The sequence below is a fragment of the Betta splendens genome, chromosome 24 (assembly GCF_900634795.4).
Source record: "Betta splendens chromosome 24, fBetSpl5.4, whole genome shotgun sequence".
Lineage (NCBI taxonomy): Eukaryota > Metazoa > Chordata > Actinopteri > Anabantiformes > Osphronemidae > Betta > Betta splendens.
Genome location: NC_040901.2, coordinates 7,205,005 through 7,230,340, shown reverse-complemented (window position 1 = coordinate 7,230,340; position 25,336 = coordinate 7,205,005). Strand labels below are relative to the sequence as shown.

The following is a 25,336-nucleotide window of genomic DNA, read 5'->3' as shown; positions in this document are numbered from 1 at the left end:
CCCCCTGCTAATCTGTCTGCTCCTGACCTGCCCACAGGGGTTGTACTTTGTTTCTATTAAAGTTCATGCGTAATTTGAATTTCCCCTTTTCCTTCCCTCTACACCCCTCCAGGTTCCTTCCAGCTAGTGTTCCAGGTGCGGGGACGAGAGCGAGAAGCCTCGTTTGTCTTGGCTCGCCACACCTCCCCGTGGCTCGCACTGCAACAGAACCTTGCTGGTCCCGGTCCAAGCATAATTCTCAGTTCAAGGAGGGATATTGCGGTTAAGTGGAAGCTTTGCCCCCTCAGCGCCAAACTAATTCAAATATTCAGTCTCAGTGGGACCCGCATCGTCGGGTTTTGATAAAGTGGCTTTGGGATGTTTTGATTTCTGCAGCTGTGCGTATGAATTAACATACAGGACTTGGTGACTAGTTTAAGGGAATAGTTGAGCGATAAAACAGCCTGCATGTGGGCCTGTTTGTTCTTTTAATTCATTCTTCATGTGTGTATGTAGTTTTGAGTGGGTTTGTTTTGTTGTGTTGGTTTACTTACTGTAGGAGTCACTGACAGGCAGGTCCTAGGGGATGGTGAACCAACATGTCTGCATGAACGCACCAGCACACTAACATACTACATATCCCAAAAGGCCTCAGGCTTAAATATAATTGTTGTACAACTACAAAAAGCAGAGTTCTGCTAAATGAGCAGGCGTGTGTTCACTGGCATCACTTTATCGCCACTGCTCCCAAACCTGTGTGGTCCACAAATGTTTATCGACATATTGCGATGATACTTCCTGTATTTCCCTCCATCACTCATTATAGGTCAGAATCCAACCAACATGTGTTTGCCAGCTGGACAGATTCAAAAATGTCTAAGACTTGGATGAACCTGGACCCTGATGCGTGGCAACGTTTAATCAGAAATGCATTTAACAAGTGGCAGCAGGTGAGCACGCTCGACTGTGACCCTTTCCAGGGATGCTGACCTGTAGGTGATGCATCATTTTCCCTCTGGGGATCACAAATTCGCCAATAAAGTTGTTTGCATGCAGGGTTTGGTGTTGTTTTGCTGTTTTTCAGCCTGGGCTAACGACAAGAAAAATCCTGTTACTATGACAACGGGGAAATGTGGCAGCACTTGACAGAGCTACACAAAATTTGATTTTAACACATGTAAACAGCCGGCAAGCAATTTATATGTAATCTAATATTCAAACCACGGCCATGTGCCTCTTTTATGTGACGTCTGTTAACACTGAGTATTTGGAGAGGTACTTGCTCATGCAGTAGTTACCGAGATGTGTTTACTGACACCAAGCCTGCTGTTTGATCCGTGGCATGGGATGAACAAAGACTTGCAACCTAACTGGCTTGAAATATAACTCTCAACCAAACTGAGTTTCTTTTTTATAAATCTTTGTTGTGGTCTTCCCACCAGTCCTGCAGTTCAGACAGCTGATACAGTGGTGAGATTGCTGCAGCAGCAAACTCCACTCAGCAGCGTGAGATAGTGGGAGACAGTTTGGCAAAGCTGAGATTTCACTGAACACATAATGACACATAGATAAATCATCCACCCCTCTACTGTATGTTTTTCTTTTTTATCATCTGCCTGGATCCAAGTGTAAAGAAAAAAAGAGATGACAAAAAAATGACGAAGATGACGAAAAAACAGTGAGCTTTGATGACAAGGTACAAAACACAAACAATTCAAGTTACTGCCAGAGATTATGGCGCTTTGTCGTCCATTTATTGTGTAATATCGCTGTCTTCTAGCTGTGTACACAGTCACCTCTTGCTCTCAGTTGCTAAAGCTTAGAATCCAGTTTAAAATTGCAGATATTAAAACTTGTGTTAGTCAACACAATGAAATCTGAACTACTCTAAACAGTAAACAAACTGGGAGTCTCACAAGTTAACGTTCGGCAAAAGTCAGCAGTTGTTGAACAGGTCACATGCCGATGTCATCTACTTATTATAATAGTTGAAAGATCTTCCAGCTGATCTAACCGTTGCCATTCAACACACACACAATCTGCCTGGGTCTCGGCTCCAAACAGGAAAGAGCATCTAATTATAAACATACAGTGATTATTTGTCAGGCAACCGAGAGGAATCCACTCCAATAAATACTTTTCATAATACTGAGTCCAAAAACTAATTATATAAAGACACAGAAGAATTTCACTACTTATCAAGAAACATCATGCAGCCACACACTAACAAAAACACACTTTAACATTAAAAATAATGACTTGAACCTGCAGGCATGAGAATCTGTTTTTTTCATAGCCATGAGATGTGTTTGAATGGGGTCAAAGTTCACAGCCTGTAAACAGCATAACATCAGTGATCCAAGTTCAGTAAGTACTTTATTATACTGTAGCAGTTCTTGTTTATTACAAGCATGTGTGGGTAACAAGAAATTGTGTTTATTGATGCCCTGATTGCTGATAAAAGCATCAGGATTATTAATGAAGTGTACAGGGTTGTACTTTCTGCCCAAACTTAGATGTTGCAAAACTGACAGCTTTTCATATTGAAGATAGATAAGAACTAAAGACGTATTGCAAAAGCAACCATGGGGCTTTTCAAGGCAAAGCAGTGAAATATTCTTCACTGGCCAAGACAGTCATCTGATCTCAGACCAGAGACTTACTGCAAACAAGACTGAAGAAAGAAAGATTAACAAATAAGCAACAGCTGCAGTAAAGACCTGGCGAAGTGTCTAATGGGTTGGAAAGTCAGCTGTTGATCAAGTCTGGGTTGCAGATATTGGGCAGTCGAATGCATCTAAATATGAAGAACAACCTTTATATTATATATTTTATAATTGTTTCTTTTTAAGACCATATGAGTGTAGGTTTTTTGAGAATCTATCGTGGTTGTGTACAGATGTGAAATGTCTAAAATGATCAGTGTTCTGGATCTGGCTGCATACATGAGGCACAATTATGACATTACATTGAGATTTACTGATTAAATGCATTACGTCTAATTAAAAACATGAGCAGATGAAAAAAATATTGTTTACTAGCAAAAGAAAAGGGGAAGAATAGGTCTGTGAGACAAGATGGTGGAATCAAAGTGTGTGTCAGAGCTGCTGACGTGGTCCCCTGGTGCTTAAGTCAGCAGGTTTGTTTCATCTTTAGTTCATTATTTATCCACCTCTGCTTTTAATGGTTTGTTCATGTGTTCCAATCCCTCCGCCCCCCTCTTCTTCCCCACCCTTCTCCAGTGTCCAACTCATCATCATCCAGAACCTCAATTATACACCAGAGCTTTTTTTTCCTTCTTGTCATCTCTTATTTGCCCACCACTGTTATGCTTAGTGGGAGTCAGATAGGAGACCTCACCCTTTATCACCGCTCCTTGAGGTCGAGACAGACCAGCCGAGGTGCACAGCTCCACCCGAGAGCTTTCATGACAGAGCAGAAAATGCCAAGTGACCGACCACGGTGAAATTACTGCCACATCACCTACAGCTGCAGCTCCAACAGGTTGCAGATGCGTTCAAGGGATCCTCAAGCTGCAGACATACACAATCAATCTCCATAAGAGTCTAGAAAAGTTTGTACGTATATAGTTTTGGCAGATGCCTAAAAGAAAGAGAATTCTACTTTTGCATCATTCATGGCTGTAAATCACTCGCTTCTGCTGCGCATGCAACCATTTGTTTAAGTCGTCCCACAGACAAACAGCAGACAAAGTTGTGAGCTGTTGCCGTAGCTACAAAGTAACGCTGAAAGACGCAGAGTTCATTTGGGTGCATTAGTCACGCAACCTGAATGCTGCTGATTCCCCACAGCAGATGAAACCAAACTAATGTCAGCATTCTCACACTGATCAAGGCCTCAGTCTCACGCTCAGTCGTTCTACACACGTGCACAAAAGTGCAGTTGCATTCAATGATTGATAACAGTTGCACTTATTTAATCAGTGTACAGTATTTTACCCACTCAGCTTCTAAAACCAGAATAATAATACGCCATATTAAATATTAATTTAAAATGTCTACTGGCTCCATCATGACACTGTTTACCCAACACAGCTGTACAAATACATAAGGTTGGACTAGCCCCGTGAAGTGTGGGAAATAGAGGAAAGAGAGGCGCATGTTGGTGTTACATATTAAACGAGCGCCACCTAGCGACCGACTGTGTAATAACGTGCCCACCGCAGTACAACATGTCGACCAGCAGGTGGGACTGCAGCACCTCCAGTCTCTGGGACTTTGGAGGTTTGTTGACATTCTTCAGGGGGTTTCCAGTTTCTCTATGAAAGTGTAAGTAATATGTAGGGAGGAGGACTAAGCAAGTATCTGTGCGGTTTTAATTAAGTTAAAGTTTATCCACACATGGTTTTGATGAAACTCAGTGATTTAATGTTGCTATCAGTAAAGACAGAAAACTGAGGAGTTACTTTGAGTAAAATTTAAAACACTGCACAAAAGGTCAGTTGTATGTAATCATGTCTAAAACCATTTGGCCACATCAACAAATAATAATGAATATAATATTCAACAAAAAGGGTGCAGTTCTATTTTGATTTCTTGATTTAATTTAGATTTTAAAAAAGTAAAGTACTATGAAGGGACACCACTGTGTCAGTGAATAGGACATTGAGGCTCTGCATCTGCATTTATTTATTTACATAGGATACAGATCATCACTGAATATCAGGGTGGTTGTGGCAACTTTAACCACACTATCACTCAGGAAGCTTAGTCACTGATTAAAAAAAAATCACTTCCTGTTTGTGGGGTTTGCAGCAGTTTGTTGTTCTCAGTCATCTGAGGTCAGCAAAATGGAGCTGTATGGTAAAAAAGTTGGAGAGGTTTGGCTGAACTGCACAGAAAGGGGTTATATGAATCCCTAGAGCTGTTGAGTTCAGCTCACTGTGTTGTGTGTTCATCTGCTGTTCGTATTTAACGACTAATGGCTCGTAGATCTTGAATTTCTGCTTCTCTATAACCTCACCATGTGCACGTAGATAACAATCTTGCGTGTTGTATCTTGCATTTAAGAAACATGAACAGTGTAGCATGTTGCAAGAACAAGCTAAAGTCAGTCCAGTTAGTTAGTTAGTGATGGCACAGGTCGTTCCCATCATTAACGTGGTTGCAAGCGGAGCAGCTCATAGCAGCGCTGCAGCATGGCTTACAGTGCAGGGCATGTCAGTGATCTTATTAATGGCTGTGGAGGGGTTTAGTGGGGGCTTACATTACTGAAAGCACACTTCCTCGTCAGTTGGGGTCAACAAAGGTGACTCCCCGGGGTCGGAGTTTAAACTGCAGGTTCTGTTTGCTATGTTAGCACCAACGTGCTCAGCTTTACAGCATATTGCACTGACCTGAACGATGAATATCAATTTTACAGTAACAGGATTGTTTTGTAATTGCACCATTCACTACTTGCAAAGCATGTTTACAGTGTCAGTTGTTCAGCAGCATCACTGCACAAACCCAATAAGCTTTTCAGCTATTCTGATACTGGAAGTCAATTAAACAAGATTCTTAACAAACCACCAGTCAAACTGTAATAGCTGAATGTTCAGGATGGAGGATTGGAGGGAAGTCAGTTGTCTTTTTTTCAACCAGGGAATTACACAACACTCTGCCCTCACCCATAAGGAAACTTTACTTTTCTCATGAAACAAAAGGCCACAGGGTCAACACTGATATTAAACGCTGACATGCAAAAAGGCACCTAATTCGGGAAGTATTGTGACACAAATGAGACATTCTATAGAAGTAAGGCCTCCAAACAGAACAAACAGGCGGCGGATTATGCAGCCATTTGTTACAACACTGCATCCCTGAGTTCTGTACTATACATGTAGCTGTTTCCTCTTTCTTTGCGTAATAATTTCATTGCTTGTTACTTTGTCTATTAACATGCTTAAATGATCATTAGAATCGAAAGTTTAGACAGAGAAACATGTTAAGGTGTTATTGGAATGAGGTGGGAAGGGAAGGAGGGAAGACGATAGAGGCATGTCTCTAATCCCTTAATGAACTTCCATGTGTAGGAATAGTGACCAGGAAAATAGAAAAGAGGATGAGCAAAAAGAGTGAAAGTGGAATGGGAGCCAGGAGGGAACAAAGGATTAATTAGGACCTGGATGCTCTAGGTAGAGATGGGTAGAGGAGGCAGAGAGGATATGTTGACCAGGTCAGACATTTTGTTCCTGTAGCTGTTTATGTATTTAGGGAACGATGACTCCATATTGAGCTTCACAAAAACTGGAGGGAACAGACAGACATGCATGAGATGCACATTTAAGCCTACACCACTTTGGTTCCATGTGTAGCAAGGGTCTGGCAGCCTGACAGTGGGTCTGGGTGAAATCCCCTCACCAATCCCCTGATGTCGTCAGACGTCGGAAACCAAGCCGTGTCATCCACTTGACAGGTCAGAGGTCAGGTAGCTTCAGGGTAAGCATCCACAGCACTAAGCCTGACATTGAGCCAGTTAGTGAATGGGAAATGTGAAAAGGGCGACTGCCGGTCTGCAATGTCTGCAGACTGTTACTGAATGAGAAACTGATAACACAGAAGAACAAGAAGTGAAAACACGTCCCACACACTTCAAAGGAGTTCCAAAGATAAAGAAATTACTTACAGTAAGCATGACCAAAAGGGTTTTTTTTTGTCAAATGACACAGTACCTATGAAAACAATACTGTATAGTTACTGTACCTTTTAACTAGTGTCAAATACAGTATAGAATATTTAGACATGTATTCAGATATCACAGGCCTGAAAACTACCAGAGCTGTTAATGACACCATAACCATGTCTTAAAAAGGCATGAGAAGTGCATTATGTGCAAAGGTGTGAGTGTGCGCGGCTGTGTTTCTCTGTGAATGCGTGTGTCACTACACATATAGGGTAATCTGCGCTAAGCTGGTTTATGGGCTCGTCTGCAGTGACGCAGGTTTACGTGCCAAGCCCTGCACTGACAGATTCCCCATGACAACTAACCAGCAGAGCCTACGCAGTCTGGAGTCCATATAGTGACAGTTCACTGTACAGTTTACATTTGAGAAACTTGACTATTACTGTTAAGGCTTGGCAAAAATCTATATAGTTTTAAGATACATTCTACAACTCGGATGTGCTCAGTCCCTCTAAGGCCAAATGGTGATGAAGGAAAACCTACAGTAGTTCTAGGGGTCACTGGGCATGTGTGCATTTCCCTGATTCACCTGCTCCAGGCCAAAGTAATAATAACTGTTTAATACAGCAGAAATGAAACTAAAAGAAGCTCTTTTCCATTTACTAGCACTGTAGCTCACCTAGGCACATTTCCGTAGCAGCTTATTGTGCAGCAAAATGAGCAGCACACATTTCGGAGTGACTTCATTATGATTATGCCTAAAAACGATTGGGGGGTCAGAATTGGTCGTTTGGGGAGTAAAAGCAGCACAGAAGCGGTCGATTTGGTGAAGGAATTGTATTTAGTTTATGGGGCAGCGTCCAATCTGGTGCCTTCTCACACCCATTGAGGAAGCTATTTGTAGGTGTGGCTTGTCACTCAAACCGACCCGCACCAATGCTTCTCAGACGGGAAGCACACTGCTCACGATTCACAGGCAGCTGTGGCGTAGGACATCTGTGGAATATGACAGTATCAACGCGGGACAAGTGGCCAAAATGTAAAGGATAAGCCGCCAAACACCGCTTTATGAAAGTGGGTGTGCAGCTGAATGCGGTGGCGACTTCACGACGCGTAAAGGTGCTGTTACGCAGTGGAGGCGCACGGTTATCCGTGCGTAAAAGTGAGCCAAAGCGGAGAGAAGTAAAACTTCTGCGGTGGATCAGTCGTTTTCGCGGATACAATGGAGTCGTCGTTTTGCTTCTGGGACATCACAAAAACTTGACATTGAAGGTGAATAGTTGTGTCTTCAACAGCTGATGCCTGCCGCCCGGAGTTCGGCGACGGTGCCGCAGCGGAGCTGAGCGCACGGCGCGGCCACAGATGCCGGACACACACTATTCCTCACGTCTGGAGAGTAAACTTCAGAAGTAAGAAGTCGAACTTTAAAATCCTTTACTGCATAGATACGTTTTGTCGCCCAGCATCTTGTTATTATGACGGAGGTCAACTCTAAAAAGTCAATCGTACAGAAAGTTACGGCCAGCTGATCCCACCGCTCTCGCAGGAGTCGGTGGAAAGCTTCATCGTTTACGCTTCTGTCTACCTCTAATAAACATGGACGAGGGTGTTGAGTCTGCTGCGCCCGACAGCTGCTCGGGCGGAGACCCCATCAGCCTCAGCGTGCTGAACTGGGAGCAAGTGCAGCGGCTGGACGCCATCCTCACCGCCTCCATCCCCATCCACGGCCGATGGAGCTTCCCCACGCTGGAGGTGAAGCCACGGGACATCGTCAAGGTGGTCCGGAGCCGCATGGAGGAGAGGCGGATACAGGTCCGGGAGGTGCGTCTGAACGGCTCCGCGGCCAGCTACGTCCTGCACGAGGACAGCGGTCTCGGGTGGAAAGATCTGGACTTAATATTCTGCGCCGATCTGAAGGGGGAGATGGAATTCCAGATTGTAAAAGATATAGTTCTGGACTCTCTTCTAGACTTCCTGCCCGAGGGAGTGAATAAAGAAAAGATCACACCAGTGACTTTAAAGGTAAGAGTTGTTGTGGTTATAAAACTCATGTAAAGGCATATTAGGTATAAAGTTTAGGAAGGCAGAAATATGTTTTAACCCTTTTTTAAACTCATGCAGTAAAAACCTCTTTGTGTTCATATTTCCTCTTTATCTTGGTTATTTGTATATCACGGTCAACGCACACATTTTCTTTTTGCAAACACTTTAATTACTCAATTAGTCAAATGACCAACACCAAAATTGAGCTCTGGCCCCAATGTGTCCAACCAGGCTGGAGATACAGGCCTTCAAATAGTAAAAAGGTCAGTTTCCAGTTCAAAGAGGATTCTGTCTAATCCAGTCGGAGTCGGATCCACATTAATCAGTCGGCCCTCAGTTACCTAGATACTAAGGACTGCCCAGGCTACCAATGACCCACCAGCAGATGTGATCAGCAAAACACCATGACTCAGAACAAAGCAGGATTTTTATCTGGTGCAAATATCATTAATGTTTAGTTGGTGACTAAGACTGTTTTTCTTTATATATTCTCCTTCATCCAGAAAATTTGATACAAAGGAAATAAAGAGGAGTAGGAGTTTATTGGGAGGCCTTGCAGTATTTAACACACTTTTGTGTTTTTTAGGAGGCCTATGTGCAAAAGATGGTGAAGGTGTGTAACGACTCTGACCGATGGAGTCTCATTTCCCTCTCCAACAACCGTGGTAAAAACGTGGAGCTCAAGTTTGTGGACTCTCTGCGGCGACAGTTTGAGTTCAGCGTGGACTCTTTCCAGATCCGCCTGGATTCCCTTCTCCTCTTCTATGAGTGCTCAGAGCACCCCATGGCCGCCACTTTCCACCCCACAATCCTCGGGGAGAGCGTCTATGGCGACTTCCCCACCGCTCTCGATCACCTACGCAAGCGCCTCATCTGCACGCGGAGCCCCGAGGAGATTCGAGGCGGGGGCTTGCTGAAGTACTGCCACCTGCTGGTGCGGGGTTTCCGCGCAGCGTCCAACCCCGAGATGAAACTGCTGCAGCGCTACATGTGCTCGCGCTTCTTCATTGACTTCCCCGATGTGAATGAGCAGAGGAGGAAGCTGGAGTCCTACCTGCAGAACCACTTTGTTGACCTGGAGGACAGGAAGTATGACTATCTGGCCACGTTGCACGATGTGGTGCAGGAGAGCACGGTGTGCCTGATGGGCCACGAGAGGCGTCAGACACTCAGCCTCATCTCCTCACTGGCACTGCGGGTCCTGGCTGAGCAGAACGCCATCCCCAACGCTGCCAACGTAACCTGCTTCTACCAGCCTGCTCCTTATGTTCAAGATGGCAACTTCAGCAACTATTACATAGCACAGGTTCAGCCTGTTTACTCCTGTCCTCCCTCGCCTCCTCAGCACTACATTTCTCCTTCACAACATCCCATGTACACCACCTGGTTGCCCTGTAATTGAACCTTGTGGACATTCATGCACTTTTGTGTAACTGATGGAACTCATAGCGCAATAAAAAGGATGAACGTTGATACTTTTCTATCTCCTATTCGAGATGGGCAACTGTGGGAAATTAGAGAATATAGGAAAACACGGATTGAACCAGTGATTCAGAAAAAGGGCCCTGTATTATAATGACTAAGCAGGAGGAGCTGAACACAAAGGGAGAGATGCAAATAGGAGAAGCCGACTCATCAGTTTTAATGTTCCTTCATCAAGAACAAGAAAGATTTGGAGCAAACCCCAAGTTCAGCTGAAGCCCAGCCTTAGCTTCAATAGGACTAAATTTACGTTGCGCAACTCACAGGAACTCACATTTTAGATGATGTGTATTAACCTCGTCCTCACATGGAAACATGTAGAGGAATGTAGGACACACATAGCGTGCTGAAGGTTTTCATTCATCATGTGGTCAGATGTGGTGCAGTGGTGTTCTGAATGGGTTTGTGTGTCTGTAGGGGAGCCTCCCCATAGAGAATGCAAAAAGAAGGACTTCACACTGTTTACAAATCCAAAGATCTTCTTTGATACTCAAGTTTATCTCAGCTTTAAGACCAATAAAAACAGAAACAATGCATGCTTTTCTTGAAGTGCCTAGATCCAGCCTAAAAGGAGGGGATGTTTTCATGATTCTTTAACACAGAGTCGTCTGTTGAGATGTCTTTCAAGGTGACAATGAATGTATTGGTCAGAGAATGCTGAGTGAGGTCTCTTACACTGATGGAGGTACGGGACCAGCAGGCTTTGACACCGTTTAGTTAAGGACTGTTTTTATCTGCTGCCCTGCTGGACGAACACACATCCTGATTACTAAAGAGGAAGTAACTCCATAATCTCATCATCAGTAGAGAGAGAGGTGGGGAGGTAATTGGATAAAGAAATGCCTACGCTTAGGCTGAGTGTTTGAGAATTCCACATGCAAAAATTAATTTGGCTGCAAGATGGAAAGTGACAATAATCTTACCCCATTTGCACATCATATTGAATTGCAATATAAGGTCAAGATATTTTTAAACATGTTGATATGTGCAATTCTTAGAAAGTGTTTCACCATAGGACTACAGTTGCAAACTACAGCTATATTTTGATGTCCTACCAAACTAAAACACATAATCATCAAAAAAAGACCACAGAAACATCATTTAGGCTCATTTGAAGCTTCTCTGTGAAGTTATCATGAAATAAAGTTGTTCTCAAGGTTTAACCAAAACTTGTTCACATCTACGTGTGTGGGCATCGTCTTCTCTGCCTGTTTAGTGCCCTTCATGTGTCACACCACTAAATGTCTATTGGTACAATACCATGCAACCAAAGGCAGTGAATTTTTGGTAAAAACATTGCGCTACAGCACTACTGCTCAAAAGCTCTACAGTTTACCCATAATCGTTCAAATCTACATTAAGCAGAAAGTAAATTTACAAAGTTGAAATGCATTTTGAAACCATGCATTTGTTACTCTAGCCTCTGATCTGCATCAGCAATTATCTGCAGAGCTAAAGATACAGCCATGTACAATACAAGCATCCAGCACTATTGCTGGATTTAGATACAGTATAGATACAGTAAGAAGCCAGAAAAGGCTTGAAGATTACATGTATGTAAATTCAGCAGCACAGTGACTGTACTCTAAATTGGCAATATGACAACGGATCCAAGAAAAGGACAAGACTGTGAAGAATTAGCATAAAAAAGATGAGTGTGTAACAAGTCAAGTTGGAAAAGACAGACATTTCTGTGAATTTCCAGCTTCTCTCGAGACTCAGCATATTCTCTGTCACCTGTCGTCAGATCTGCTATTTTTCTATCAATCTCTATTTTTGTACAGTTGACGTTTGGCTGATGTAGCGAGCAGATTCAGGCTGTGTTGTATACAGTAAGAGTACCATTTGCGGTGTGTGCGGATTTGTGTGTTATTCTGGCATATGAGGAGCAGTGCAGGTGGATGCAATGTTAAAATGGTGACTTTAACTTGTGTTGTATGCTCTGAGCTGTTTCATATGGATTCCTGTTGCTCTAAAGAGATTGTTTTACTATTCAACATAATTATTGTGACTTGACAATAAAAAGCAAGACCATCAGTTATGAGTTTGCAGTTCATTTTTAATCTCTGTGATCACACACACACGTGCACTACTAGTCCCCATAACTTTACAGCTCTGGCATACCAAGAGGGAATGTCTTCATCTGGTCAATGTCCTAAGGTGCCCACACAATCCTAGCGGGCACAAGTGTCAGTGCCAGCAAGTGACAGCTGAACGTGACGGATTTCCCCTGCGAGAGACGTCACTGAGGAGTGTTAGCAACTGTCTGTGATCGTCATCGCGTCGTTTGCCAGGCCTCATTAGCTGGGACCGTATTTGCAACAGCAAGAAAACTTTGCCCGTGCACAGACCTTACTACCAGCAGAGCCTTTGTCTCCGGAGACACATGGTAACCGACGAAGTAGCTTGGCTGCGGGTCTGCCTCACGTTAATGCCTGGACGTCAGTCTCATAAAAAATATAGATATTTTACTTACTTTTTCCTTCATGATATTTTTCCTTCTTGTACTTCTCTATTCTACAAACTAGTTATGTTATTCAGTTGAACACTGCTCTACGTTAGAGTCTACGTTTTTGATGTGTGCCGCTCTTTTATCTCCTGTATTGTTAAGTCTGTTTTCTCACTGTGCCACTTGAAAACCAGTTTCATACCAACCCTTGTGCGCCTTTTATTTTATTTAGTTAATGTGTAAGTGTTATTTGTTCATCTGTGCCTCAGTGGCTTTTTGGAAGAATTTAAGCACACAAAAATGACCCATGAAGTGCAAAACCAATGCTATCCCTCTTAAGAGGGAGAGTAGATGCTAAATATAGGACCCCCTCTCAGCCACTGTAAGGACATTAGCCCATCTGCAAAAAGCTGATTAGCCTCCCTCCATAATCATGTGCTCAGTGCACTGGTGTGGTTACTGCAGAGAGGTTTATTAGCTATTGTACCGTAACACATACCTCGAGTGTCTCCTGCCGTCTTTCAAGTCACTCTCTCTGGAAGGGACAAAAAAATTCAGTCCACTTCCTTATCAAAAGCCTAAAGGGAAGTGAGAGCAGGGGATTGAGGTGCCGGTGCGTTACACAACACGAGACAGAGCTAGTCCAGTAATACAGGCAGCTTAGTAACGTGTTACAGTACAATAGTGTTTGTAGTGTCTTGACGTGTGGGGTCAACAAAGTGTATCATGGGTCTGAGATTAGAATATTACAGAAAAAGGAGCACTGCACCATCTATTGAGGTGTTTAATAACTGGCTACTTTTCTATAAAGCTATAGCTAGCTAGAAATGCTAATATCTAATTTACAATGACAGTCACCGTCAGTAAGTCTGTTTTGCAGCAATTACAGCTTTGATTCTTCTTTGGGCAGGTCTCTACAGGATTTGGGCCGTTCATCCCTTCCTCCTGCCAGATCCTCTCAGGCCCCATCAGTCTGGATAGGATCTGCATCTGTGAACTACCATCTTCAGGTGTCTCACAGAAGTTCTTTAAGGTTTTGCTGAGCCACTCAAACAACCTGATTGCTTTGGATCACTGTCAAACTTAAAAGCTAAACGTCTTCCCCATTTCAGATTTCCTGCACTCTGGCACAGGTTTTCTTAAAGTATTTCTCTGTTTATCCTGCTCTCTTTTTAATTAGTTTACCTGTCCCTGCAGCAGAAAAGCGCCTTCATAGCATGATACGACTACCACCAGGCTTGACTATACTGTAGGTGCCATATGGTACATGATGAGGGCCTTGGAGCATGGCCCATACAGTATATTGTACTTCAATTCTGTGTCGTCATACTAGGGAATCATTTTCTAATACTCGTAATTTGGAAACCTTCAAATGGACTGTGGCGGGCTCACAATGAGCTACTGTACCCAACCTTCAAAGGCCTGGTTGACCTGGTACTGGCATGTTTTTCACATCTATTGGGACTCCTGTTACTGGTCACCTCCCAGATTAAAGCCCTTGTTGTCGGTCCACTTTGAATGGATAGACACTACCAAAAGATTATACAAACTTCCTCCATTTTACACTAAACTCTTTAAAAAAGAGGTTTGGCTTTTATAATGAGATGCAGTGTGAGCTAAGGGATTTGAAATTAATTAGTGTTTGCCTGAATGCAGAATATTATCATTGAAAAATAAATACCAAAGCCATGAATATAGGTGTCATCAAAGAAATATGAACAGAAAAATATTCCTTTAGAATTTATCTGTTCATAATATTGCAGACAGATGTATTCACAGGTTTATTTATTTCTTATAAGCCAGGATGATATAATATCACCACACTTCTTTGTTTTAGTGTTTCAGGCATTTTTTCAGACAGCAGAGAAAGAGTAGGAAGCACTAAATTCTGCTGAAGATTTCAGCTGAAGAGGGTTATACTGTATTATTATTTAATATTTAATCTTAAAGCATAAGTTAAAATTTAAATTCTGAGACTAAATATGAAGAGATTTGAGATAAGAGGCACAATGAAGAATCCTTTCTATGCTCTAACAGGAGACAGATGGTGCTGAAGGAGTTGTAGTATAATAAACAAAAGGGCTAAAAGGCTAAAGTGTACCACAAACGATGCCTGGTTAAATTAAAAGCACTTTTTTATTCACATTGGTGTTAAATCAAATTAATTAGCAGGGTGTCGCATTAGTCCTGCAGCATGAGGTACTTTGATCATGCAGCGTTTCATGAACCAAACCTTTTCCTTCTCACAGTTCTCACAGTTCTATTCTCAGGCTCACGTGTGGTTGTTTTCATAGGCAAACGTCAGAGGGAGTCGCATCGCTGTTACCATCTTTAAGTGATTTGGACTCAGCACAACAGGAAATGAACAACACCAAAAGGTCAGTTAGCGGCTTGTAAAATGCTGAAATTATGGGTGTGTTGCTGACAAGAGGTTCATGAAGACATCTTAATTTAGTTCAATTCCTTTTTTGGAAACAGCAGGTAGCTCAGCTACAAGATTTAAGAGGAAACCATACACGTTTTATTTACCACCAACTTATAAAGGAACATTTCTTGGCTATCAGTCGGTTAGTCTTATGAAATAAAAACATACAAATACACACAGACGTGCACTCAACTCTAGTGGGTTATGTTGGAGATGAACCAATTGGCGTGGCAGCAGCACCAAGAGTCGATCCAGCGCAACCCAGCCGGGGTCAAAGTTCACAGAGTAAGCCAAACAACAGCTAGACGAGACTGTGAGAAACAACAATGTGTGTGTCTGTGTGCGTGTGTAAAAGAAAGTTAAAATTAAGTGACGTAGAGGAAAAAAGGAGTGTGTGTGTGGTCATGCTTGTGCATATTTGTGCTTTTGTGCCGTCTGTGGATTTGTGTTGCAGGGAAACTTAAGTGAGCATCTACAGTTTTATCAGCAGAGGATATTGCATTGCAATATTATGAATAGTAGACAGTAAAAATACACTAAACTTAACTTAAACTTATATCATAATACTAATTCATACTTGTGGAACAAACCAGTCACTAAGACAGGTTTCCTTGACATCAGACGCCAAACATCTGGCTGGAGCAATAAATCAGGCTCATCCCTAGTTTTAAGTGTTTATGCCTGGTAGTGTAAATACTTTGGCCAGTTGGACGGGGGTTGTGCTGGAATACGCATCAGCCTGTTGCCTGACTGCAGAAAGCAGCTGCTAACAAAGCTGAGGAGACAGATTGATAATTTAACACAGCAGTAAAAGTGATGGCATGTTTTGCTAACAGGAACAGGAAGTCAGTGGGTAATAAATGAATAAATAGATCCTCTATGTCTTTGCGTGCCTGGTATATACAGTATGCATGTTAAAAAATAAATTCAGTTTTCTGTTATTAACACTGCTTATCTCATTAATTTTGCAAGCATTAGACATTCACCTCCACTCTCCAGCAAAACATAATATCTAATGCATTGACCTCTAGCCAAACACACACAACCCAAACAATTCCAAAAAAGTAGCACTTAGCTAGCCCATAATCAGAATAAAATGTCAGGAAAGGACTGAGCCTAATGAAAATAGATGGAACAAGCTTAGCTGTATTACCTGTTAAGTAATGATGACTGTGGAAACATTACAGCTAAAACAATGAGAGCCTTGAAGACTAAAGAGTAAACAATACTGATTAATATAAACACCAAGTCCATCTAGATTAAAATAACCATACTTATCTTTACTAAATAAACGTGATGAAAACAATAATGTTCGCGGTTATCACCAGAGCAGCCAGTGCATATCACCTCATAGTATTTGTCTTGGCCCCAGAGTCTGGTGATTGAAGCAACAGAATATACTGCTGTCCGTGGAGCTGCACACCGACTACAGTACACCAAGTAAAATCAGAATAAGGATTTTTAAAGAGGCTTATCAAAATCAAGCAGTAAGATACAGTAGATCTGGAGTTACAAAGTAAGAAACAACCAAAACTGCAGCTTAGTTCCCACAAGTAACATAATTCAAACATGAGTGTGCACGTGAACACGTATCTGTCTGTGTCTGTTTACGACACCCAGGGAGGCAGTGAAATGCTGTGATGGATTTGTCCCAGATGGTGAGGCAGCAGAAACTAGAATCAGGCCTGAGAAAATATCCCTTTGTTTTGTAACCACAGTTACCTGGCTCAGTGCGTGTGTGTGTGTGTGTGTGTGTGTGTGTGTGTGTGTGTGTGTGTGTGTGTGTGTGTGTGTGTGTGTGTGTGTGTGTGTGGGAGAGAGAGAGAGGACTGATGTGATTGAGCTCTATTAAAAAAAGACTTTAAACATTTTATCACACATGCTAATTGTTATCTATAACTTGCATTTTCCGTCAGTAAAATAACAGTCATCTGTAACAGACATTTATTTTCAGGCTTCATTTGGGGCTAAATTAAAATCTCCAAGGTGATAATTTGTGTGTACAGTAACTTTTTATTAATGTGTGCTTGTGGCTGTGTATGTAGGGCGTAGTAGCGCTGTGCCCTCACATCCTGGTAAAAGTCTCATTGCTTTCCTCTCGTCTCCGTCCCAGCCTCCTGCTCTTACCTGGCCTGTAATAATAGTCATTATCACATTGCTATAGCAAACACACCTGCCGGCTCCCGGCTCATGCCAAAAACACACCTGTATGTGTCTAAGTATAGGTCTGCCACTATATAGAGAAACAGAAAGTTCGAACTGGCCTAAAAAAATTTTGTATTGGCTTTTAAAGCATCGTAGATCATTAAATCAGTAACACTGCATGACATTGATAATATGTGTTATGACTTCCTGCAGGCGCTTTGATTTGTTTTTCCCTCTTTGTAGAAGAAAAGGCTTTTACAAGGGGAAAATGCTTTAGTGGCTGTATTTACTGTGTTCGAAAGACTTTTGCGTAATTATTCACAGAAACCGTCTTAGTCACAGCTTGTTTCCAAACAGCAAACTGGGAAAATGTTTCAAGCAGTTATGCGTTATTAGTGCTGCTGGTCAGGAAAACACAAGCAGACCACGCAAGGTCTCCAGTGTCTGGCTTTACTGGATCCAGTTTCACAGCAATGTTCCCATCCAGAGAAAACCAAAACAAACGTCTCCAGTGCTGCAGTTAGACGTGGCTGACGGTTTTCATTAAATTCAGATGCAAGAGCTCTGCGAGGTGCGCAAATGACAGTTAACCAGACCATACAGTACTTCTCATGAAATAGTCCTCAATCTCTGTAAATAAATCTGGACTTCTCCCAGTGTGTAGTAATACAGATGTGCCACAACAAACAAATGATGCACACAAAATCCTCCATCAACTTCTAATACAACTGAGCGGCCGTTACAAAAAGGATTGGTTAGCCTTTTTTTAATGCAACCCCTATGGTTAAGGTTTGGGTTGGAAACAAAAACTACTTGGTAAACGTCAAGGAAACATTGAGGTCACAGTCAGAAGAAAACAATTTTGACTGATGGAAAGAGAGAGGTCACAAACTGTGGTCACTGGCACTAAAGCCGTCGTACACTTTGTACGTACACTTACTGTCTGCCTGCCTGCCTGTCTTCCTCCATGTCTGTCTGTCTGTCTTCCTCCATGTCTGCCTGCCTGTCTGCCTGTCTATCTTCCTTCATGTCTATGTCTGCTTGCCTGCCTGTCTGTCTGTCTTCCTCCATGTCTGTCTGTCTGTCTGTCTGCCTGCCTGCCTGCCTGCCTGCCTGCCTGCCTGCCTGCCTGCCTGCCTGCCTGCCTGTCACTTTGATCCAGGCTATAGTGTCTCAGGAAATGTCAGACAGTTATGTTCTCTCAGACACCTGAAGCGGAACAGTGAGATACTGTACAAATACCCATGGAGATGAGATACACATAGTGTAAGTTCAGTATACAAACAGGACAGTATTAGCATATTAGGATCAGTATCATCAATCACACTAACACAATTACAATGCCTGATAACTAAACACAGCTTTCAATTCATGAACAGGACCTTCATCACCGACTTAATAATGACTGTACTGTACGTTGTTTGCAGTGCAAACACACAAGGGAACAGGCACAAGCAGCAGAAGCAATGTGAGCACACGCACATCACGAACACACAGGGCCGTGGTCATGCACGCTGCACGCTTTCCCTGTATGCTGTTTACCAATGACCAAGAATGGGAAGTGTGGCTAGAACTGCTAACAGACATAGTGTTCAGTTTTAAAACTGTGCAGACCAGGTGCTAGAACATCCATGTATATATCTATATCTCGATAACAATGCTTACACTAAGTGATGAAAGGCTTTTTCATGCCAATTTCATGCATTCAGTATTTTTATGCTTCTTACTCTTCCCCTTAATTCTCAGGTTTATCTCACTCTAGAACCATTTGGCCGACACTCTAAATTTGTGAAGTTTCTCAGACTACTAATTTGTTGCTGAACAAAGAACGCCAATATCAACATTTCATTGGCGATCAGACCTATTTATTCAGTCTCCACCTCTTCCTCTTACATTTTCTCCTCATCCTGCTCTCTGTGCTGTGCCTCAGCTGTCATTTAATTGGTGCTCATGGCTAATTATGGGTAGTTTGAGGATCTACAGCAGGTTTGCTTTGTTTTATTTTGATTTGTGTATTTCTCTTTTTGCAAACATGTGGCAAGAATGCCTTAGAAAGAACTGTTTGTGTTTGTTATGGTCATCAAGCAAACCTTCTGAAAATTGCTTGGGTTGCAGAGAGGAATGTGTGTCGTGGTTCCTTGTCGTTGAAAGGTAAATGTCCAGAGCAACTGGCCTGAAGCTGCTTGCTGTGGGAAGCTGCCCAAGAGTCTTTGCTGACAAACAAAGGATATGAACATTCTGCATTCAATATACCGCAATGCAAATTTTAACAGGGACCCACAGACTTTGACCAAATGACTCCGCACAGACTTCCCAAAACCAGTGCTCCACTTAAACTGTGAACATTCAGCATGTTTTTATTTTTTAGCATCAAATCATCCACATAATGGAGTAAAACCAGTTTACATATATACTGTAACTGTCACTTGTCTGCTTGCCAGATTTTGCCTCTCAGCAGCAGTCAGCATATTGTATCATAAGCCCAACTGCCCCTACAGTATATAGGGCCTCTCTTATGATCTTTAGCCCTAAAAACGTAGGTGCCCATAATGATAGACGTTCAGAAGCAAAACATACTGATCAGCTTGTGTTTGTAACAACAGATTTATGGCCTTTCAGTGTGTGGTTAGGGGTCAAAGGTCAGTGGTGGGGAGCAAGGCAGTTTGTTGATAGGAGGGTGTGAAGAAAAAAAAGTGTAGAGCTGAACAAATACTTATTCTCTCATGCTCTCTCATGTCTGGGACCCTCTAGTCTCCTGACTAATGAGGTTGGCTGAATGTTTGTCATGTCAAGGCTGAGTTAAAAGTGATGATCAGAAGAAGTGGGACCTGAATACTTAGGGATAATACTTCCAACCTGCAAAATCACAAATGCACATCCTTTGAAGCATTCTTACATCTAATGCTACAGTAGAGCTACACAGTATGTTCACCTATGAGGCTCCATCCATCCACTCCATGACTCCACTTTCGTTTTCCTCTTTCCTCCCTCAGTCGCTCATTCACCCCTACCCATGTACCCAAAACACACACATCCCACCCTTCTGCTGGGAGGTCAAGAAAATGACCCAGAGAGTTGATCAGATGGAAACTATACAAAGGGTCTGTTCATGGTTTCATGGCTCACACCACCTACCCAGTGACTATAGGAACAACACAGCCTGGATACACACACTCACATACATGATTTTACATTGTAGTCCAAAATGAGCTTCATTAAAAGTTAATATACTGTACAGTGATGTCCCTTTCAGATTAAGAAAGTGTTTATAAACAGTACATTTTAGAAATCTGGATATTTCTAAGGTTGCTTAGGTTCCTAAATTCATCTTTCCTAAAAACCTAGCTGCCTCTCTTCTTTCCTTTTGTCTCTGTCTCTTATTTATGATAACTCTGCATTCTACTTCGATCAGCTGGAGGTGATGACACAGGGTTCAAATGCAAATGCAGCAGCACATGACTCTTACAAGTACCTGGGAGTGCATCTGAACAATAAACTGGACTGGACTCATAACACGGATGCACTGTACAGGAAGGGTCAGAGCAGACTCTACCTGCTGAGGAGACTGCGGTCTTTTGGAGTGAAGGGGCCACTCCTGAAGACCTTCTATGACTCTGTGGTGGCATCAGCCATCCTGTACGGTGTGGTCTGCTGGGGCAGCAGCATCACAGCGAGGGACAGGAAGAGACTGGACAGGATCATCAGAAAGTCCAGCTCTGTCCTGGGCTGCACTCTGGACACGGTGCAGGAGGTGGGTGAGAGAAGGGTCCTGGCTAAACTGACATCCATCATGGACCAGGTCTCTCACCCACTGGAGGACTCACTGTCTGCTCTGGAGAGCAGCTTCAGTAGCAGACTGATCCACCCTCGCTGTGTGAAGGAGAGATATCGTAGATCCTTCCTACCTGCTGCTGTCAGACTGTACAATCAGAACTGTTGACCACATCCCACCACAGTCACTCACCCACTGCATCAGTGGTTTATATAGCAACCTGCTCTGCACAATATTTGTGTAAATCTGTGAACAATCATGTATATTGTTACCGGTACAAATCTTATACCCATTACTGTGCAATAACCCTGCAATGACCTCATACTCACTCTAACTGTACTGTACTGCTTTGTACTGTGCCAACACAAACTGTTCTGTACCTGTATTCTTGCTCATCTGTACTGCTGTTGTGAGAGGTAATTTCCCCACTGCGGGACTATTAAAGGTTTTCTTATTCTTATTCTTATTCTTATGTGTACTACACGTAGCTTTCATAGTACTTTAATAGCTTTAATATAAAATGACCTACTGATACTGCAATTATCATAATTTTTATTACATTTAATGACATAATTGTCACAAGGGGCGTTTTAAAGAAGATTTTATGGTTATAAATTGTGAACTGGACATGTGTGCAAGTGTTATTTCACACATTTCTGAAAGGCACAGTCATACTCTTAGTCTGACAGTTTTGTTTACAGAAAAAAACTATTTCAAGTGCTAATGAACTGCAAAAGGGTGCAGTAAAATTATGTCTACAAAAGTTAAAGTTAAAGTTAAATAAGGTCTACTGTATTTTCAACATGTTATAAAATGACAGATATCACATACTGTAGGTTTTGGTTTAGTATTTGCTTTGAATATTTTATATTTTAGCTGGATATGTGGTTTTTGGGAGTCATCTGTTTCCTAAGCCCTCATGCTGTACTGTACTTTATTTATTGTACCAGTTTGTAATCCAGTAGTAAAACTTGAACTTCAGTTGTGTTTTTGTTTTATTTGTGAAGCCAACTACCAGAAAGCTTCTCGTACACACTGAGAAAAAGCATTTATGACTTCCCAAGCAAAACTGTGGTGCATATTAACAATATAATAACAATATAAAGATCTTCTACTCATCGTAAACACACACACACACGCACGCACGCACGCACGCACGCACACACGCAAACACACACACACACGCTGCAATCTTTCACAATTATTACTAAAATTGTCCTTCAAAAGCAGATAAACAGCTAATTCAACATAAACATACTAGAGAAATACTAACTCAAAATTATTAAAGGTTGTTTACGAGCACATAAAGTCATGTACCATGTCTCTGGACCAAAAACTGGAGATTTAATAACTTCCACATTGGTCAGAATAAAAAAAAAAATACACTAATCGGATTAGGGCTGAGAGAACGCCAAATTCTTGACCTTCTCTGACCATAAGCCATGTTTCTCCAGTCACTTGTTTAAGGGCATCTGTTTTATATGTGGTCACAGATGGTGAAAAATGCGAAAAATCTTCAAACTCAGGGACAAATGTCTCGGATCCCTCTTGTAGCAGGTCATTTTGTGGATGTGTGTTGGTGTGCACATCTGCATGGGAGGTTGAGTGTGTGCACCCTTTTTAAAAGCCCCTCCTGTCTGCCTCTCTCAGCCATCTGAGCACAGCTGGTGAGCAGACAGCTGAGGGGAGAGAGGGACGAAGAAAGTGAAATGGAGAGAAACGGGGTGATACTGAGGACAAAGGTGATTCTGGGTGAGACAGACCAAACTTATGAAGACAAACAACATGTTTGAAAGCTCAGTGACATGCTTGTTGTTTGAAAAATTATCACATACAGTACTGTATCACAAGCATGTTCATTAGCAAGTTTTTATTTCAGGGATTTAGGGGATTCAGGGATTTGGAATGTTGCTGCATTTGTTTTCTCTTTGCTTGTGTGTGTGTTACTTTAATAAGAGGCTAAAGTGAATAGTGGCTGTGTTTATTCTCTATTTGTCAGTTTCTAAAAAAACATGTCATACAGTAGAGAGAGGTCCTTAGAAAGTCAAGACAAAAAGGCCTTTCACACAGATAACACAAACTTCTACCAGTAAAATGTTGCTGGCTGTAGTAAAATAGGTAATTGCGTATGATGTAAATGGAAAACGTAAGGCTGAGATAAAATAGTCCCCAGCTAATGCAGTACTTCTTGATTGAGTAATATTTGCTGGAAATTAAAGTGCATAAATGCTAAAGGAACTTATCTTGGGAAAACACAATCATTTTTCAGGGAAATTATGCATTTGTATCCTTTTTAAAATGCTCAGCAGGAACAAATGGGTTTGAGGCTAAGAGCCACAATCGGAAGGGAACCATTGGTCTTTTTATAGTACATACTGTAGTTTGTCGACATGCAAAACACATGACTGGAAGTGCAATTTTTTTAATTACTAACTACGTTGTTTCATTGTATGCAGGGCTCCATCTCTTTCCTTATTCTAAAATTTGCAAAATTCCTTTAATACCCTTGACAAACATGTACTGTACTGTCCTTCTCATGTACCCTGCACGGACAGACTTATGAATAGCACATTGACAACTGGTGTGAAGTGCCATAAAAATATAGCAGCCATTCCTCTCCTCCCAAATTATAGCATGTACCTAGCTTCAGCACATGGTCACAATTTGTGTTGTCATCCGTCAGTATAGCAGACATAATTTATTGCTTCAGGGAACCCTTTATTTCATGCTTTGATGAAAACAAGGCCTGTACTGTATGCCTTACTATGTGCAGGATAACCTAAGAGTGGAAGATAAATGCTATAAAAGCATAAAAGATCCCTTCAACCGCTTCTTTTAAATTTTAAATTGTTGTTACTGGGGACACATCATTTCAGCCCCTCTCATTTGTGTAAGCAGAACTGACACATCCAAAGCCAAAATGGTTGCCTTAGGTAGGCCGTACACCAGGGACCACCACAAATCTCAGACTTTGGGCTACTCTGGTACACCATTTCACCACAACACAAAAGATCTACAAATAAAACCAGATGTTCAGATGTTCCAGACCATTTTATTTGTTTAGTACAATTCATCTGGTCCTTATTTAGACAAAGTGATTGATGTGGATCAACACGTCCTGGTCTAACTGAATTGTCCGTTTAAGACTTTTTTTATAAAGTAAGCTAGACCTGGTGCAAACCTAGCAAAGGGCACTGACTACAGAGTCACATTTAAAATGCTTATCAAACGTAACGATGTGGAAAGACTGCTGATTGTAATGTGTATTATTTTCTCCATGTCACGCAAAATAAAATGTGAATGATTGTGTATCAAATTGTTATAACAGACCCCCAAATTACTGTCTAGCCACAAGCTCAGCTGACAAAGAACAAAGCTATCACTATTATGATCTTTAATGGGCATTGCATGCATATTTGCTGATAAAACAACACATTCTTTTCTTTGTTCAGAATCAAGCACGCGTGAATCAAGCATGTGCAGTGTGTGTACACACATCCTGATGGACCCAAGTTTGAATTTATGTTTGCGTTTAAACAGAACTATACAATATACTGTATAACTATACAACTGAAATGTGGCCTGGTGGCTCAGTTGTTAGAGCCTCGTCGGCCTCGGAAAGCAAAGGTCTGCGGTGTCCATGAGCAAGACACTTCAAACTAGCTCCCTAGTTATCTCTCCCCAGCAGGAGCAAATTATACTGTATATTCACAATTCAGAGAAGTTAATAGAGTAGCTAGAAAAATAAATTTAGTTTCCCAAAGAAAAAGAAGTTCTGTTAAGACACACAGTATCTATGCAGGTTGGATTTAGAATAATAGTGGTGATGTAAACAGCATGAATGATCTGCAGGAGTGTAAAGATGTGCAACTTAGATAGTCGGGCATGGCGATAAAGCAGTATAGCCACGCATAGCCACCAACTATTATTGTCATGGTTTACAGTTCAGCTGAGTTACATACAGGCTTAGAACAATATGGTATTCTGGTGTAGGAATAGGGGCTGATGAAACATGTGGCAGATGGAAATTGTGTAAATGCAATATCATGCAAGACCTTGATTATTTGTGTTTGGCGTTTACTGTGCCTGCTGCATAATCCTATTGTAAAATAATAGGTTTAATTAAATTACCACTCAGTAAATGTTGAGCAAGTTATTCTGTTGTAAAACTGTAAACACTGAGTCAAATGAGTGGGAAGTAATCAAGGCCATGGACCCCTAGCAAGTTAATCCAGTTCTAATCCTGTCTGACTAAATGCTGCGTACCTCGTATAATTAAATTTTGTCCAAAAAGAAGCAGTTTTACATTGTGGGGAAAAAAAGGATGTCAATATTTGTTTCGACTTGGCTACTAGGAGCCAGCCTGACAAAGCATAGGACGTCACTTGGTGTGGAGCTGAATAAATGAGATTATAAA

At 41.8% G+C, this 25,336-nt stretch overlaps 1 protein-coding gene across 1 annotated transcript; it reads left to right on the top strand.

Annotated features, from left to right (window-relative positions):
- The first annotated feature begins 8,199 nt into the window (after positions 1-8,199).
- On the top strand, positions 8,200-12,165 carry LOC114850077 (terminal nucleotidyltransferase 5A-like). The gene is made up of 2 exons (XM_029142048.3): positions 8,200-8,625; positions 9,233-12,165. Exons 1-2 carry the CDS (start codon positions 8,200-8,202, stop codon positions 10,046-10,048), a joined length of 1,242 nt encoding a protein of 413 aa, XP_028997881.1. The 3' UTR covers positions 10,049-12,165.
- The last annotated feature ends 13,171 nt before the right edge of the window (positions 12,166-25,336 follow it).

Excerpts from the sequence above, each read along its gene's own strand:
- LOC114850077 (XM_029142048.3), top strand. The coding sequence starts at position 8,200 with ATGGACGAGGGTGTTGAGTCTGCTGCGCCCGACAGCTGCTCGGGCGGA. Across the intron at positions 8,626-9,232 it reads TCACACCAGTGACTTTAAAG|GAGGCCTATGTGCAAAAGAT; the intron begins GTAAGAGTTGTT and ends TGTGTTTTTTAG.